The 19,506-nt window shown below is 49.5% G+C and overlaps 1 protein-coding gene across 1 annotated transcript in view; it reads left to right on the plus strand.

Annotated features, from left to right (window-relative positions):
• The first annotated feature begins 4,140 nt into the window (after positions 1-4,140).
• shisa4 (shisa family member 4) overlaps positions 4,141-19,506 on the plus strand; it is a 97,646-nt gene continuing 82,280 nt past the window's right edge. Inside the window, exon 1 of the mRNA XM_087973784.1 lies at positions 4,141-4,264. Coding sequence (XP_087829910.1) covers positions 4,180-4,264 — 85 coding nt within the window. The 5' untranslated portion in view covers positions 4,141-4,179. The remainder of the gene's footprint in view (positions 4,265-19,506) is intronic.

Here is a 19,506-nt window from a genome sequence, read left to right on the forward strand (position 1 = left end):
CAGAGGGAGAGAGAGAGAGAGAGAGACTGACAGGGACAGTGAGAGAGAGACGGGGGAGAGGGACAAGGACAGAGGGACAAGGACAGAGGGAGAGGGACAGAGACTGGGACAGAGGGAGAGAGAGAGAGAGAGAGAGAGAGACAGACAGAGACTGACAGGGACACAGAGAGAGAGAGAGAGAGAGAGAGAGAGAGACAGGGGAGAGGGACAGAGGGAGAGTGACAGAGGGAGAGAGAGAGACAGAGACTGACAGGGACAGAGGGAGAGAGACGGGGGAGGGGGACAGAGGGGGGGGGAGAGAGAGAGAGAGATAGAGACAGAGACCGACAGGGACACAGAGAGAGAGAGAGACGGGGGGAGAGGGACAAGGACAGAGGGAGAGGGACAGAGACTGGGACCGAGGGAGAGGAGAGAGAGAGACAGAGACAGACAGAGACTGACAGGGACACAGAGAGAGAGAGAGACAGGGGGAGGGGGACAGAGGGAGAGTGACAGAGGGAGAGAGAGAGAGACAGAGACTGACAGGGACAGAGAGAGAGACAGGAGGAGAGGGACAGAGACAGAGAGACAGGGAGAGAGAGAGAGACAGACTGACAGGGACACAGAGAGAGAGAGAAATGGGGGAGAGGGACAAGGACAGGGGGAGAGGAACAAGGACAGAGGGAGAGGGACAGAGACTGGACAGAGGGAGACAGGGAGGGAGAGAGAGAGACAGAGACAGCGACAGAGACTGACAGGGACACAGAGATAGAGAGAGAGAGAGAGACGGGGAAGAGGGACAGAGACAGGGAGACAGGGGCAGAGGGAGAGAGAGAGAGACAGAGACTGACAGGGACACAGAGAGAGAGAGACGGGGGAGAGGGACAGAGGGAGAGAGAGAGAGAGAGAGACAGAGACAGAGACTGACAGGGACACAGAGATAGAGAGAGAGAGAGAGAGAGAGACGGGGAAGAGGGACAGAGACAGGGAGACAGGGGCAGAGGGAGGAGAGAGAGAGAGACAGAGACTGACAGGGACACAGAGAGAGAGACGGGGGAGAGGGACAGAGGGAGAGAGAGAGAGAGAGAGAGAGAGAGACTGACAGGGACAGAGAGAGAGAGAGACGGGGGAGAGGGACAAGGACAGAGGGAGAGGGACAGAGACTGGGACAGAGGGAGAGGGAGAGAGAGAGAGAGAGACAGACAAAGACTGACAGGGACACAGAGAGAGAGAGAGAGAGAGACAGGGGGAGAGTGACAGAGGGAGAGGGAGAGAGAGAGAGAGAGAGAGAGACAGACAGAGACTGACAGGGACACAAAGATAGAGAGAGAGAGAGAGACGGGGAAGAGGGACAGAGACAGGGAGACAGGGGCAGAGGGAGAGAGAGAGAGACAGAGACTGACAGGGACACAGAGCGAGAGACGGGGGAGAGGGACAGAGGGAGAGAGAGAGAGAGAGAGAGACTGACAGGGACAGTGAGAGAGAGACAGGGGAGAGGGACAAGGACAGAGACTGGGACAGAGACTGGGACAGAGACTGGGACAGAGACTGGGACAGAGACTGGGACAGAGACTGGGACAGAGACTGGGACAGAGGGAGAGAGAGAGACAGAGACTGACAGGGACACAGAGAGAGACGGGGGAGAGGGACAGAGGGAGAGAGAGAGAGAGAGAGACTGACAGGGACAGTGAGAGAGAGACGGGGGAGAGGGACAAGGACAGAGGGAGAGGGACAGAGACTGGGACAGAGACTGGGACAGAGGGAGAGGGAGAGAGAGAGAGAGAGAGACAGACAGAGACTGACAGGGACAGAGAGAGAGAGAGAGAGACAGGGGGAGAGAGACAGAGGGAGAGTGACAGAGGGAGAGAGAGACAGAGACTGACAGGGACAGAGGGAGAGAGACGGGGGAGGGGGACAGAGGGGGGGGGGGGGGGAGAGAGAGAGACAGAGACAGAGACCGACAGGGACACAGAGAGAGAGAGAGACGGGGGAGAGGGACAAGGACAGAGGGAGAGGGACAGAGACAGGGACCGAGGGAGAGAGAGAGACAGAGACAGACAGAGACTGACAGGGACACAGAGAGAGAGACAGGGGGAGGGGGACAGAGGGAGAGTGACAGAGGGAGAGAGAGAGAGACAGAGACTGACAGGGACAGAGAGAGAGACAGGAGGAGAGGGACAGAGGGAGAGTGACAGAGGGAGAGAGAGAGACAGAGACTGACAGGGACAGAGAGAGAGACAGGAGGAGAGGGACAGACACAGAGACAGGGAGGGAGAGAGAGAGAGACAGAGACTGACAGGGACAGAGAGAGAGTGAGAAATGGGGAGAGGGACAAGGACAGGGGGAGAGGAACAAGGACAGAGGGAGAGGGACAGAGACTGGGACAGAGGGAGACAGGGAGGGAGAGAGAGAGACAGAGACAGCGACAGAGACTGACAGGGACACAGAGATAGAGAGAGAGAGAGAGACGGGGAAGAGGGACAGAGACAGGGAGACAGGGGCAGAGGGAGAGAGAGAGAGAGAGACAGAGACTGACAGGGACACAGAGAGAGAGACGGGGGAGAGGGACAGAGGGAGAGAGAGAGAGAGACAGAGACAGAGACTGACAGGGACACAGAGAGAGAGAGAGAGAGAGACGGGGAAGAGGGACAGAGACAGGGAGACAGACAGGGGCAGAGGGAGGGAGAGAGAGAGAGACAGAGACTGACAGGGACACAGAGAGAGAGACGGGGGAGAGGGACAGAGGGAGAGAGAGAGAGACTGACAGGGACAGAGAGAGAGAGAGACGGGGGAGAGGGACAAGTCAGAGGGAGAGGGACAGAGACTGGGACAGAGGGAGAGGGAGAGGGAGAGAGAGAGAGAGAGACAGACAGAGACTGACAGGGACACAGAGAGAGAGAGAGAGAGAGAGAGAGAGACAGGGGGAGAGTGACAGAGGGAGAGAGAGACAGAGACTGACAGAGACACAGAGAGAGAGAGACGGGGGAGAGGTACAGAGGGAGAGAGAGAGAGAGAGAGACAGAGACTGACAGGGACACAGAGATAGAGAGAGAGAGAGAGAGACGGGGAAGAGGGACAGAGACAGGGAGACAGGGGCAGAGGGAGAGAGAGAGAGACAGAGACTGACAGGGACACAGAGAGAGAGACGGGGGAGAGGGACAGAGGGAGAGAGAGAGAGAGAGAGAGAGAGACTGACAGGGACAGTGAGAGAGAGACGGGGGAGAGGGACAAGGACAGAGGGAGAGGGACAGAGACTGGGACAGAGGGAGAGGGAGAGAGAGAGACAGACAGAGACTGACAGGGACAGAGAGAGAGAGAGAGAGAGAGACACGGGGAGAGGGACAGAGGGAGAGTGACAGAGGGAGAGAGAGAGACAGAGACTGACAGGGACAGAGGGAGAGAGACGGGGGAGGGGGACAGAGGGGGGGAGAGAGAGAGAGAGACAGAGACAGAGACCGACAGGGACACAGAGAGAGAGAGACGGGGGAGAGGGACAAGGACAGAGGGAGAGGGACAGAGACTGGGACAGAGGGAGAGGGAGAGAGAGAGAGAGAGACAGACAAAGACTGACAGGGACACAGAGAGAGAGAGAGAGAGAGACAGGGGGAGAGTGACAGAGGGAGAGGGAGAGAGAGAGAGAGAGAGAGACAGACAGAGACTGACAGGGACACAAAGATAGAGAGAGAGAGAGAGAGAGACGGGGAAGAGGGACAGAGACAGGGAGACAGGGGCAGAGGGAGAGAGAGAGAGACAGAGACTGACAGGGACACAGAGAGAGAGAGACGGGGGAGAGGGACAAGGACAGAGGGAGAGGGACAGAGACTGGGACAGAGGGAGAGGGAGAGAGAGACAGACAGAGACTGTCAGGGACACAGAGAGAGAGAGACAGGGGGAGGGGGACAGAGGGAGAGTGACAGAGGGAGAGAGAGAGACAGAGACTGACAGGGACAGAGAGAGACAGGAGGAGAGGGACAGACACAGAGAGACAGGGAGAGAGAGAGAGACAGACAGGGGGAGAGGGAGAGGGACAGAGACAGAGGGAGAGTGACAGAGAGAGAGAGAGAGAGACTTCTGGAACTGAGGCGAGTTTCAATGATAGTGCGTGAGCGCGCGCTCACGGGGCGGGATCACGAAGACGCCATGCACGTGCGCGATCTGGAGTGCTGTGCGCGTTCCTGTGCGCGTGTGTCCGGCTGCTCCATGGCGATGGGCCCGGCTTTAGCTCTGGCTCCGGGTCCGGGCGGAGCGGGGCCGCTTCTGGCGACTCTCCTCATCCTCGGGACCGGTAAGAGAGCGGGGCCTGGGGAGGGGCTACCCCCGATAATACCCCCCGAAAATATCCCCACTCCCCCCAAAAATATCCCCATCCCCCCAAAATATCCCCATCCCCCCAAAATATCCCCACTCCCCCCTAAAATATCCCCATCCCCCCAAAATATCCCCACTCCCCCCTAAAATATCCCCATCCCCCCAAAATATCCCCACTCCCCCCGAAAATATCCCCATTCCCCCGAAAATATCCCCACTCCCCCCGAAAATATCCCCACTCCCCCCGAAAATATCCCCATTCCCCCGAAAATATCCCCACTCCCCCCGAAAATATCCCCACTCCCCCCGAAAATATCCCCATTCCCCCGAAAATATCCCCACTCCCCCCCAAAATATCCCCACTCCCCCCGAAAATATCCCCACTCCCCCCAAAATATCCCCACTCCCCCGAAAATATCCCCACTCCCCCCGAAAATATCCCCATTCCCCCGAAAATATCCCCACTCCCCCCGAAAATATCCCCACTCCCCCCCGAAAATATCCCCACTCCCCCCCAAAATATCCCCACTCCCCCCGAAAATATCCCCACTCCCCCCAAAATATCCCCACTCCCCCGAAAATATCCCCACTCCCCCCGAAAATATCCCCACTCCCCCCCAAAATATCCCCATCCCCCCAAAAAATCCCCACTCCCCACCAAAATATCCCCACTCCCCCCAAAAATATCCCCATCCCCCCAAAATATCCCCACTCCCCCCGAAAATATCCCCATTCCCCCCAAAAAATCCCCACTCCCCCCCAAAATATCCCCACTCCCCCCAAAAATATCCCCATCCCCCCAAAATATCCCCACTCCCCCCGAAAATATCCCCACTCCCCCCAAAAATATCCCCACTCCCCCCGAAAATATCCCCACTCCCCCAAAAATATCCCCATCCCCCAAAAAATATCCCCATTCCCCCCAAAATATCCCCACTCCCCCCAAAAATATCCCCACTCCCCCCAAAAATATCCCCACTCCCCCCAAAAATATCCCCAATCCCCCCGAAAATATCCCCATCCCCCCGAAAATATCCCCATCCCCCCGAAAATATCCCCATCCCCCCGAAAATATCCCCATCCCCCCAAAATATCCCCACTCCCCGCGAAAATATCCCCACTCCCCGCGAAAATATCCCCACTCCCCCCGAAAATATCCCCACTCCCCCCGAAAATATCCCCACTCCCCCCGAAAATATTCCCACTCCCCCCAAAATATCCCCATCCCCCCAAAATATCCCCATTCCCCCAAAAAATCCCCACTCCCCCCCAAAATATCCCCACTCCCCCCCAAAATATCCCCACTCCCCCCCCAAAATATCCCCATCCCCCCAAAATATCCCCACTCCCCCCGAAAATATCCCCACTCCCCCCGAAAATATCCCCACTCCCCCCAAAAATATCCCCACTCCCCCCAAAATATCCCACTCCCCCCGAAATATCCCCACTCCCCCCAAAAATCCCCACTCCCCCGAAAAAATCCCCATTCCCCGAAATATCCCACTCCCCCCAAAATATCCCCACTCCCTCCGAAAATATCCCCATCCCCCAAAAATATCCCCACTCTCCCCGAAATATCCCCATTCTCCCCGAAATATCCCCATTCCCCCGAAATATCCCCATTCCCCCGAAATATCCCCATCCCCCCGAAATATCCCCATCCCCCCGAAAATATCCCCATTCCCCTGAAAATATCCCCATTCCCCTGAAAATATCCCCATCCCCCCAAAATATCCCCACTCCCCCGAAACTATCCCCATTCCCCCGAAAATATCCCCATTCCCCCTGAAAATATCCCCATTCCCCCCGAAAATATCCCCACTCTCCCTGAAAATATCCTAACTCCCTCCCAAAATGTCCCCACTCCCCCCAAAATATCCCCACTCCCCCCAAAATAACCCCACTCCCCCAAAATATCCCCATTTCCCCCCAAATATATCCCCACTCCCCCTGAATATATCCCCATTCCCCCCGAAAATATCCCTACTCACCCTGAAAATATCCCCATTCCCCCTGAAAATATCCCCATTCCCTCCCAAAATATCCCCATTCCCCCCACAAAATATTCCCACTCCCCACAAAATATTCCCACTCCCCCCAAATTATCCCCACTCCCCCCAAATTATCCCCACTCCCCCCGGAAATATCCCCACTCCCCTCGAAAATATCCCCATTCCTCCAAAATATCCCCACTCCCCCCGAAATATCCCCACTCCCCCCCAAGACAACCCATTCCCCCCGAAAATATCCCCATTCTCCCCCAAAGTATCCCCACTCCCCCCAAAGTATCTCCACTCCCCCAGAAAATATCCCCATTTCCCCCCGAAATATCCCCACTCCCTTAGATACCCGGAAATATCCCCATTCTCCCCGAAAATATCCCCACTGCCCCCCGAAATATCCCCACTCGCCCCGAAAATATCCCCATTCCCCCAATACCCGAAAATATCCCCATTCCCCCGATACCCGAAAATATCCCCACTCCCCCGATACCCGAAAATATCCCCACTCCCCCGATACCCGAAAATATCCCGACTCCCCCCATACCCGAAAATATCCCCACTCCCCCGATACCCGAAAATATCCCCACTGCCCTGATACCCGAAAATATCCCCACTGCCCCGATACCCGAAAATATCCCCACTCCCCCGATACCTGAAAATATCCCCACTGCCCCGATACCCGAAAATATCCCCACTCCCCCGATACCCGAAAATATCCCCACTGCCCCTGATACCCGAAAATATCCCCACTCCCCCGATACCCGAAAATATCCCCACTGCCCCGATACCCAAAAATATCCCCACTGCCCCGAGACCCGAAAATATCCCCACTCCCCCGATACCCGAAAATATCCCCACTGCCCCAATACCCGAAAATATCCCCACTGCCCCGAGACCCGAAAATATCCCCACTGCCCCGAGACCCGAAAATATCCCCACTCTCCCGATACCCGAAAATATCCCCACTCCCCCAATACCTGAAGCTATCCCCATTCCCCCTGAAAATATCCCACTCCCCCGATACCTGAAAATATCCCCACTCACCCTAATACCTGAATATATCCCTCAAATAATCTGAATACTCTCAAAAATACTCCAAAATCACCCAAAATACCCTACATACATGAAAGTACCCCAACTGAGCACCACATAATTTGAAAATATACTGAATATACACTTGTTTTAAATACCCTGGAAAACCCCTACATATCCCAAAAAACCCCCAAGAAATGCTCCACTAATCCCTTCCTTTTTGGTAATACTCCAATAACTCTCCTCCAAGTTAATTTACTAATAGTCCCTTTAATGTAACTCCTCTAAGTACTCCATTCTGGATTAGAGTGGTGCTGGAAAAGCACAGTAGTTCAGGCAGCATCCGAGAAGCAGGGAAATCGATGTTCGGGCAAAATCCATGTTAAAATAACCCCCGCAAAATACCTTAACAATCTAAATGCTAAAGTAGCCTCAATTGAAAATACGCCAGTAACCCCCTGAAAATACTGCAGTAACCTCCAAAGTATTCCAGAGGTACCCTAAAAACCATCCCTTTGTAAATAATGCAATCTTGAATTGATGTCCAGTAATATCCCCCCAAAAAAACCCACATTTCCAATCCTCCCCACCCCAACAATAATCTTCCAACAAGCTACTGAGAAAGAAAACCCTGATTCTCTCAAAAAAACCCCCAAAAACTTTAAAGCCTCCAACCTTGTTCTATTGCCATATGCCAGCTTATACAGAAATAGGAGAATATGTGGCTCAAGACTTGTTGCGGGATGGAGGCTTTTAGATTTCTGGATCATTGGGGCTGGGATTTTGTTGCCATCACAGAGACCTGGTTGAAGAAGGGGGCAGGACTGGTAACTCAGCATTCTGGAGTATAGGATCTTTAGGCGAGAAAGGGGAGGGTGTCAAAGGTTAGTATTTAGGTAGTCGGTTACTGTTGAAAGGAAGGGTGATATCAACAGATGAGCTATTGTGGTTAGAATTTAGGACTAAAACAGGGGCAGTTACACTGCTAGGTCTGCATTATAAGCCCCAGTCAGTGGATGACAAAGGAACAGATATTCACTAAATGTGTAATTCACTAAAATGTGTAAAAATAATAATTGGGTAATTACATTATGGGATTTCAACTTCCCCAACAATAATTGGCCATGATATGGAGGTGCCGGTGTTGCTCTAGGATGGACAAAGTCAGAAGTCAAGACGATATCAGGTATTTTCCAACCGATTGATTTGAAATCACAAACTTTCGGAGCGCTGCCCCTTTGTCTCGTCAGGTGAACACCTGATGAAGGAGCAGTGCTCCAAAAGGTTGTGATTTCAAATAAACCTGCTAGACTGTAATCTGGTGTTGTGTGACTTGTAACATTAATCGGAATATTCATTAGAGTAAAGGGTTTAGAGGGGGAAGATTTCTTGAAATGTATTCAGGAGAGGATTTGGTTGAAATCCCCTAGGATACTTCATGTCTGGATTGAATTCCATCTGCCATTAATCTATCCATCTCACTAATCTGTCAATAGTGAGGGAGTTACAGGGGCTCTGACCCAATTTTTAAAAATTGCCTCTTGCCATACGGAAAGTGCCAGAGATAGACCAGCGAATGATAGAGCAGTGGGTCTGACATCAATGGTAGGAAAACTGTTGGAGAAGATCAGTCTCCATTTAGAGAGGCAAAATTTGACCAGGCATAGTCAGTGTGGCTTTGTCAAAGGGAGGTCATGCCTAACAAATCTGGTGGAGTTTTTCAAGGAGCTGACCAAGTGTTTGGATGAGGGTCATGTGCAGTTGATGAATTTTAGCAAGGCCTTTGATAATATCCCACATGGGATACTAATAAAGAAGGTTAAAGCTCATGGGATCCAGGTTAACTTGGTAAGTTGGATCCAAATTGACATGGTGACAGAAGACAGAGGGCAGTCATTGCAGGCTGTTTGTGTGACTGTGACCAGTGGCATACTATAGGAATCAGAGCTGGTGTCTCTTATTGTTTGTGATTTTCATAAATGATGTAAATGAGAATGTGAGAGAGCTGATAAGTAAGTTTGCAGATGACACAAAGATTACCCAGGTTGTTGACAGTGAGGAGGAACGTGTTAGATTTTGGGAGGATATTGACAGATTAGTGAGATGGATAGATTAATGACCGATGGAATTTAATCCCGACAAGCACTTTGGAAGAAGGAACAAGACAAGGGAGTACTGAATGAATAGCAGGACAGGAAAATAGGATAGTTAGGGAGACTTATGGAACACATGCCTTTATCAGTCGCAGCATTGATGATAAGAGCAGAGAAGTCATGTTGGAGCTGTATAGAACTGTTCGGTCACAGCTGGAGTACTGTGTGCAGTTCTCGTCACCACAGCATAAGGAGGATGTGATATACTGGAGGGGCTGCAGAGTAAATTCACCACCATGTTCCCTGGAATGGAGCATTTCACCAATGAAGAGAGACTGGATAAGCTCAGGTTGCTATCTTTGGAACAGAGAATGTCAAGCAGGGGGTATATAAGGATAGAGGTATATAAGACTATGAGGGGCGTGCACAGAAAGCAGCTTTTCCCCCTCAGTTAAAGAGTCAATAACAAGGAGATATAAATTTAAGCTGAAAGGCAGAAGGTTTAGAGGAGATTTGAGGAAAAACCTCTTCATCCAGAAGGGGGATAGGGGTCTGAAATGTACTACCTGGGAGGGTAGTTAAGGTGGGAGACCTCACAACCTTTAAAAAAATGTGGATGAGCACTTGAAATGCCATAACATTCAAGGCTATGGGCCTAGTATGGGAAACTGGGACTAGTGTAAGATTAGTGTATTTTGGCAGTACAGACTCAATGGGCTGAAGGGCCTTTTCTGTACTCTATGATTCTGGCGCCCCAAAACCCAACACCATGGTTAACTATCCAATGTTATATCTACCCAGAACCTAAAGCCCTGCTCTGCCAACTCAATCTTACTTCCAGATCCTTAAACCGACTTCCTAACTGCAAATTCAACCAACTCAACTGCCTTCAACCTAGAAACGCACACCCAAACTGACCACCTTGCCCAAATCTAACCCAAAAGCAGATGGAGAATAAAGTAAGGAATATAAGATTGTTAACTTTGGAATAAATAGATAATATCTGATCGAAATGGAGTCTGTGCTAGCCAAAAACAATTTTCTAAGTATTCTAATTACATGGAGACAGTCTACAGAATATTGTGGTACCTAGTATATGTACCTTGTGTTTCATTGGACATGATTCACAAAGCTGTAGTATGCAGATCCGGCAAGCACTTTGGAGGGCAAATAGACTTTATTGAAAGGGCGATGGAGTATAAAAGTATTTCTGTCTTGTTATAACTTTTCAGGGCATGGGCGAGACTAGGAGAATAGATATGCATTAAAAGCAGTTGAGAAAATGTACACACAGTTAATTCCTAGAACAAGGGGTGATGTAATAGGGAAAGTTTTAGCAGGTTAGGCCTATACTCATTGGAATTTCGATGCATCAGAAACAGTCTTTTGAAACAGTTGTCTCACAGAAATGCCAGGCAATGGTCATTTCCAACGAGAGGAATTTAGAAGTTGTCCCTTGACAATGGCATCAACCCTTCCTGAAGAAGGGCATGTGCCCGAAACGTCGAATCTTCTGTTCCCTAGATGCTGCCTGACCTGCTGTGCTGTTCCAGCAATAAAGTTTCAGCATCAACCATTACTGAATCCCCCACTATTAATGTTGACCAGAAACTAACCGGACTAGCCATATAAATATAGTGGCTACAACAGGTCAGAGGCCAGGAATCCTGCAGAGAGTAACTCACCAATGTAAATTTCCAAAGCCTGTTCATCATCTGTCAGGCACAAGTCAGGTGTGTGATGGAATACTCCCCATTCGCCTGGATAGGCGCAGCTCCAAGAAGCTCAGCACTATCCAGGGCAAAGCAGCCCACCTGTTTGGTAGCTCTGGAAGCCACATTATTGGAGGGATGTGACAGCATTGGGAGGAGTGCAGAGGTTTGTAGCACAGAAAAGGCCCTTTGACCCATTTAGTCTGTGCTAGCCAAAAACAATTTTCTAAGTATTCTAATTACATTTTCCAGCACTAGGCTCATAATGCTGTATGCCTTGGCATCTGAAATGCACATTTAAATTCCACTTAAAGGTTATGTGGGTTTCTGCTTCTCCCACTCTTACAGGCAACGAGTTCCAGATTCCCAGACCCATCTGGGTGAAAAGGGTTTTCCTCCCATTCCTTCTTCCACTTACCTTTAGTCCACATCCCTTGCTATTGATCCCTTCACCAAGGGCAAAGTTTTCTCCCCTATCTGAGCTTGTTATAATTTCATATAGCTCAATCATGTCCCTTCTCAATCTCTCCTCCACAGAAAACAACCCCCAGTACATCCAATCTCTCTTTATAACTAAAACTCTCCAGTCCAGGCAACATCCACCTCTGATAAAGAGTCATATATACTTGAAAAATTAGCTTGTTCTCTCTCCAGCGATGCTGCCTGACTTGCCGTGATTTCCAACATTTCTTTGTTTTCACTAACATCCTGGTAATCTTCTCTGCACCTGATCCAGTGCTATCATATCTGTCCTATAATGTGGATTCTAGAACTACATGCAATACTTAGCTGTGGCCAAACCATCAATTTATACAGTTCCAGCATCACCTCCCTGCTCTTAAACTCTATGCCTTGACTAATGAACGCAAGTATCTCATATGCCTTCTTAACCACTTTGTCTACCTGTCATGATACCTTAAGGGTCCAGTGACATGCACACCAAGATACCTTTGATCCTCGCTGCTCCCCAGAATTCTACCATTCATTGTGTATTCTCTTGTCCTGTTGGTCCTGCCCAAGCGCTTCACTCAACATATCTGACCAGCATATCTATATCCTCCTGTAATCTAAAGCTTCCCTTCTCACTCTTCACTACTCGAAAGTCTGGGGAGAGGTGCAGTGGCTTTTATCGAGTTTTGTCCTGAGCAGCTCCGTGAGGCAGGACTCTGCTCTATGGGCTGGCTGTTCCTGGTGACACACACACCAAAACAAACATCAAGTGGATTTGAAGGATCCTGAATTCGGTGCAAGATGCCCTTTAGTCTGTACAAAATCTGCTGGTTTTCCAGTTTAGAGTTGTGTTTGACCAGGTGCCTTGACAGACACATTCCAAGGTCCAGGACTAGGTGCTGAGGGATGCACTGAAGCTTGGTGCATCCAGCACAGATATGCAGTGGGGAAAGGTCACTGCGTTTCAGCCACAGTACACCAAGGGGTTGGGAATTTTAGAACACCTAGCGCCATGTTGCTGACAAAAAATGTACTTTGTGAATTATGTGTATGGAACATGGTATTTAGAGGAAAACCTATTTCAATTTCACTCTCGGTAATATTAGATTTGATATCTTTCGTCCTCGGGCTGTATACCTGATATTGGTTGTCCCTTGTAAATATTAAGATTATTGCAGTTGTCTTGATTGGATCATGCTGTATAAAGACAAGTTGAATTTTATTGCAAATTCTGTACTACATCAGATGAAATGTTTTGTAAGGGATTTTTAACAAATTTTATTAATAAAGTGTATGTTTTTAAAAAACCTGGAGACCCTGAACAAACATTTAATCGCTTGTTTTTTATGTCAGTTATCCTGTTAATTCTCCTTATCATTAGCTTGTTCATTTACATTGTTACAGTAAATCCTGTCTGAATCCTGTTGATCAGTGAATCTATCCAGGGAAAGCTCTTTAAACCAATGTAATTATTTCAGTAGATCTTTAATGAAATTACTATAGTCTAGAGGATATTGGCAGGAATAAGCCGTTCTGATCATGTGGCTGATTTGTAATTTACATTTCTTGGCCATCCATTTTCTTAGTAAAATAACCAGAAAAACCTTTGCCGCAACTAGAAGCTGTTTGTCTCATTCCTTTGTGTCACGTGCTAAAGAGCTACCCAGCTTAATTCCACCACTCAGTTCTTTGTCTGCAGCCCTGCACACTGCAGCAGTTCAGATGTAAATCCGCACATTTTTCCAGTGTGATTAGCACTTCTGCCTGTACCACCATTTCAGACAATGCATTCCAGACTACTCCCCCATGTTCAATTAGATTCTCCTCAGCTCCCCTCTAATCTTGCGACCTGTTAGTTCCAATCTGTGTTCCCTAGTTATTTTACTGCGAGAATTGGGTCCTTCTTATTCATTCTCTGTTTTACTTCAAGCAATTCAGTTACTTTAATTAATGATGACCCTCCTTTAATAAATGAATGCTGTCCATTAGTCTGAGCCTTTCCAAATGATGATACTGTTATACCATGTTTGAGAGGATTTTCGAATAATCCGCACATTGTTAGACCAACCGTCCTGTAATTACTCAGGCTATACCTTCTTGTCTTTTTATACTTTGTTAACTGTTCTCCAGTTTTCCAATTGCCAGACCAACCCAGAGAAAACAATGGTCAGAGCCTCTGCAAATTATTTCCTTGGGCACCATGGTGGCTCAGTGGTTAGATTAGATTAGATTAGATTACATTACAGTGTGGAAACAGGCCCTTCAGCCCAACAAGTCCACACCGACCCGCCGAAGTGCAACCCACCCATACCCCTACATTTACCCCTTACCTAACACTACGGGCAATTTAGCATGGCCAATTCACCTGACCTGCACATCTTTGTGACTTGTGGGAGGAAACCAGAGCACCCGGAGGAAACCCACGCAGACACGGGGAGAACGTGCAAACTCCACACAGGCAGTTGCCTGAGGCGGGAATTGAACCCGGGTCTCTGGCGCTGTGAGGCAACAGTGCTAACCACTGTGCCACCGTGCCGCCCATAAGCAGTGCTGCCTCACAGCATCAGGTTCCCAGGTTCAATTCCCGCCTTGGGCGACTGGCTGTGTGAAGTTTGCACATTCACCCCGTGTCTGTGTGGATTTCCTCCGGGTGCTCCGGTTTCCTCCCACAATCTAAAGATGTGCAGGTTAGGTGAACTGGCCATGCTAAATTGCCCGTAGTCTTTAGGGATGTGTAGGTTAGGTCCATTAGTCAGGGGTAACTGTAGAGTAATACGTTAGGGGAATGGGTTTGGCTGGGTTACTCTTTGGAGGGTCGTGGGGGACTTGTTGGGCTAAAGGGCCTGTTTCCACACTGTAGGGATTCTATGATTGTATGAAACATCCTGGTATATATTTCTTGTGACACATCGACTTTCAAACGTGTTAGACATCTTAATGCTTCTTGTCTAATTACAGCCACATGCTTGTGGCCTTCCAAAGGCAGGGTGTGGGCAGGTGTCTCCTACGGTATACATTGTTGAGGTGGTTTGAAATGTGGTATTCTTGCATTTGTCCTGACAATTACGAGATGACAAGCATAAGGAACAATATAAAAAAACGAAGAACTGTGGATACTGGAAATCAGGACCAAAAACTGAAATTGCTGGAAAAGTTCAGGTCTGGCAGGATCTGTGGAGAGAAATCAGAGTTAATGTTTTGGATCTAGTGACCATTTCCAGGAGGGAAGGAACAGTATCTCTTTCTTCAGCAAGACTCAAGTTCTGTACGACCAGGTGTGTGTTTGAAAAATATTAGTGAGGTTGTTATGCAAAATTAGCAATCTTTAGACTGGAGGTAATATGTTAATATGGACTGATCATTGGTTAATGGACAGTGCAGAGAGGTGGAATAAATCCTAAATAGATAATTTCCATTGTATCAGGTTGTTACTAATGAACCACAGCAAGGAACAATGCTGAAGCCTCATTTTACAGTCCGTGTTAGATGAAACTGAGTGTAATGTATCCAAGTTTACTGATGATAGGAGGTTTGGTCAGGCTGGAAGCTGTGGGAGACACAGATGAAGACAGGGTTACATGAATGGCAAAGAACATTGCAAATGGGTGGAGTGTAAAGCTATCTAGTTTTAATGATAAAATAGAAAAGCAGAATATGTTTGAAATGGTGCAAGACTAGAAGTGATGACCTCCATCCCCCATCACGAAGGACTTAAAGCCCTCCGCTTCTTCCTTTCCCGCCGTACCAACCAGTACCCTTCCACCAACACCCTCCTTCAGCTGACTGAACTGGTCCTCACCCTGTACAACTTCTCTTTCCAATCCTCCCACTTCCTCCAAACCAAAGGAGTAGCCATGGGCACCCGCATGAGCCCCAGCTATGCCTGCCTCTTCATAGGATATGTGGAACAGTCCATCTTCCACAGCTACACTGGCACCACCCCCTACCTTTTCCTCCGCTACATCGATGACTGTATCGGCGCTGCCTCGTGCTCCCACGAAGAGGTTGAACAGTTCATCCACTTTACCAACACCTTCCACCCCGACCTCAAATTCACCTGGACCGTCTCAGACTCCTCCCTCCCCTTCCTAGACCTTTCCATTTCTATCTCGGTAGACCGAATCAACACGGACATTTACTATAAACCGACCGACTCCCACAGCTACCTAGACTACACCTCCTCCCACCCTGCCCCCTGTAAAAACGCCATCCCATATTCCCAATTCCTTCGTCTCCGCCGCATCTGCTCCCAGGAGGACCATAGAACATAGAACACTACAGCACAGAACAGGCCCTTCGGCCCACGATGTTGTGCCGAACATTTGTCCTAGCTTAAGCACCCATCCATGTACCTATCCAATTGCCGCTTAAAGGTCACCAAAGATTCTGACTCTACCACTCCCATGCCCCCACCACTCTCTGGATAAAGAACCCACCCCTGACATCTCCCCTATACCTTCCACCCTTCACCTTAAATTTATATCCCCTACCAGTTCCAAAACTGTACAACCCAGATGGCCTCCTTCTTCAAGGACCGCAATTTCCCCCCCGACGTGGTCGACGATGCCCTCCACCGCATCTCTTCCACTTCCCGCTCCTCCGCCCTTGAGCCCCGCCCCTCCAACTGCCACCAGGACAGAACCCCACTGGTCCTCACCTACCACCCCACCAACCTCCATGTACAACGTATCATCTGCCGTCATTTCCGCCACCTCCAAACGGACCCCACCACCAGGGATATATTTCTCTTCCCTCCCCTATCAGCGTTCCGAAAAGACCACTCCCTCCGTGACTCCCTCGTCAGGTCCACACCCCCCACCAACCCAACCTCCACTCCCGGCACCTTCCCCTGCAACCGAAAGAAATGCAAAACTTGCGCCCACACCTCCCCCCTTGCTTCCCTCCAAGGCCCCAAAAAATCCTTCCATATCCACCACAAATTCACCTGCACCTCCACACACATCATCTATTGCATCCACTGCACCCGATGTGGCCTCCTCTATATTGGGGAGACAGGCTGCCTATTTGCGGAACGTTTCAGAGAACACCTCTGGGACACCCGGACCAACCAACCCAACCACCCCGAAGCCCAACACTTTAACTCCCCCTCCCACTCCACCAAGGACATGCAGGTCCTTGGACTTCTCCATCGCCAGACCATGGCAACACGACGGTTGGAGGAAGAGCGCCTCATCTACTGCCTGGGAACCCTCCAACCCACAAGGGATGAACTTAGATTTCTCCAGTTTCCTCATTTCCCCTCCCCCCACCTTGTCTCAGTCAAATCCCTAGAACTCAGCACCGCCTTCCTAACCTGCAATCTTCTTCCAGACCTCTCCGCCTCCACCCCATTCCGGCCTATCACCCTGACCTCCCTCCACCTATCGCAATTCCAACGCCCCTCCCCCAAGTCCCTCCTCCCTACCTTTTATCTTAGCCTGCTGGACACACTTTCCTCATTCTTGAAGAAGGGCTTATGCCCGAAACGTCGATTCTCATGTTCCTTGGATGCTGCCTGACCTGCTGCTCTTTTCCAGCAACATATTTTCAGCTCTGATCTCCAGCATCTGCAGTCCTCACTTTCTCCTAGAAGTGATGGGTGCCTCGCTGAAAAGCACAAAGTTAATATGCAGCTACTGCAAATAATTCAGAAAGCAGATTAACGTTTACTCCAAAGGGTGGAAAGTTCTGGCTCCGACAGCTTTTCATGTCATCATGAAAAAATGCCCCACCCCACCACTCCTATCTGAATTATAATACTGTAAAATATGCTCAGTTTAAAAGGGTCGATATTTTAAGCAGGTACCAGTGAGATGGCTGGTTGATTATGTTTGAGAATCAGACTATAAATCATTCTCCACTTCCACGTGGGATCCTTCCTGGTCAGTGGCCACTTGTCAAAGCTGTTCCCTTCACAGAAGACAGTAGCTTCACATTTCACACTGAAGTACCCAGTAATAAGTCATCACTTTAAACTCACAGCGTGCTGTCTAAATCCAGGTTAATTCAGACATTGGCTGACTTCTTTCAATGCTTTATCATTCAAAACAGGCCTTTCCAGTGTCTCAGTTGCTGATGTCAACTGTTTGTTTTACGGAAAGAAAGCTAATAAAAAATAACTATTTATCTTATATTGCTGGTCAGAGAGATGTCTTACTGAAGCTTTTCAGCTTGCACTCATCAGGGAAAACCTATGAATGACAAATTTCACACTATCAGAACAATCTATACTTCCAAAGAAAAAGGTACTCATTTTTTAATTCATTGATGGGATGTGGGTGTCACTGGCTGTGGGCTGCATGGACTTTAATTGCCATAATTCCTAGTTGCCCTTGAGAAGGTGGTGGTGAGCTACCCCTCTTGAACCACTGTAGGTGGACCCACAATGCCAGTGTGAGAGGGAGTTTCATGACTTGGCCCAGTGACACTGAAGGAATGACAATATATTCCCAAGTCAGGTTGGTGAATGGTCTATTGACTCAAAACATTAACAACACAGAACGCTGCCATTTGCCTATTGTGTCCATGCCTGTAAACAAAGATCTGATCACTTGAAACCATTTTCCAGCTCTTGATCCATAGTGCTGGAGGCTATGGCAATGCCAGTGAATATCTAAATATTGCTTCAGTGTCTTGAGAGTTTTTGTCTTCACTAGCCTTTCAGGCAGTGAATTTGACTGCCACCACCCTCTGAGCGAATATTCTCCTCAGTTCCCATCTTGGTCTTCTACTACTTGCCTTAAATCTATGCCCCCTGATTATTGGCCCCTCTACTAATGGAAAAGGCATGTGCACCATGTTGATGCCCCTCATATTCTTATACACCTCTATCAGGTCCCTTTTACCCTTTGCTGCTCCAAAGAAACCAACCCCAACCTATCCAATCCTTATTCATGGCTAATACCCTCCACTCCAGGCAGCCTCTTGCTGAATCTCCTCCATTCCCACCCTACCTCTTGCAAAAATGCCATCCCGTATTCCCAATTCCTCCGCCTCCGCCATATCTGCTCCCAGGAGGACCAGTTCCACCATAGAACACACCAGATGGCCTCCTTCTTTAGAGACCGCAATTTCCCTTCCCACATGGTTAAAGATGCCCTCCAACGCATCTCATCCACATCACGCACCTCCGCCCTCAGACCCAACCCCTCCAACCGCAACAAGGACAGAATGCCCCTGGTGCTCACCTTCCACCCTACCAACCTTCGCATAAACCAAATCATCCGCCAATATTTCCGCCACCTCCAAACAGACCCCACCACCAGGGATATATTTCCCTCCCCACCCCTCTCCGCCTTCCGCAAAGACCGTTCCCTCCGTGACTACCTGGTCAGGTCCACGCCCCCCTACGACCCACCCTCCCATCCTGGCACTTTCCCCTGCCACCGCAGGAACTGTAAAACCTGCGCCCACACCTCCTCCCTCACCTCTATCCAAGGCCCCAAAGGAGCTTTCCACATCCATCAAAGTTTTACCTGCACATCCACTAATATCATCTGTTGTATCCGTTGCTCCCGATGCGGTCTCCTCTACATTGGGGAGACTGGGCGCCTCCTAGCAGAGCGCTTTAGGGAACATCTCCGAGACACCCGCACCAATCAACCAAATCGCCCAGTGGCTCAACATTTCAACTCCCCCTCCCACTCTGCCGAGGATATGGAGGTGCTGGGCCTCCTCCACCGCCGCTCCCTCACCACCAGACGCCTGGAGGAAGAACGCCTCATCTTCCGCCTCGGAACACTTCAACCCCAGGGCATCAATGTGGATTTCAACAGTTTCCTCATTTCCCCTTCCCCCACCTCATCCTAGCTTCTAACCTCCAGAAACTCGATCCCCTGACCTGTCCGGACTTGTCCGACCTGCCCAGCTCCTTTTCCACCTATCCACTCCACCCTCTCCTCCCTGACCTATCATCTTCATCTCCTTCCC

This window comes from Chiloscyllium plagiosum, unplaced genomic scaffold (genome assembly GCF_037043375.1).
Source record: "Chiloscyllium plagiosum isolate Xiang-an unplaced genomic scaffold, Cpla_swu_hap1 HiC_scaffold_26, whole genome shotgun sequence".
NCBI lineage: Eukaryota > Metazoa > Chordata > Chondrichthyes > Orectolobiformes > Hemiscylliidae > Chiloscyllium > Chiloscyllium plagiosum.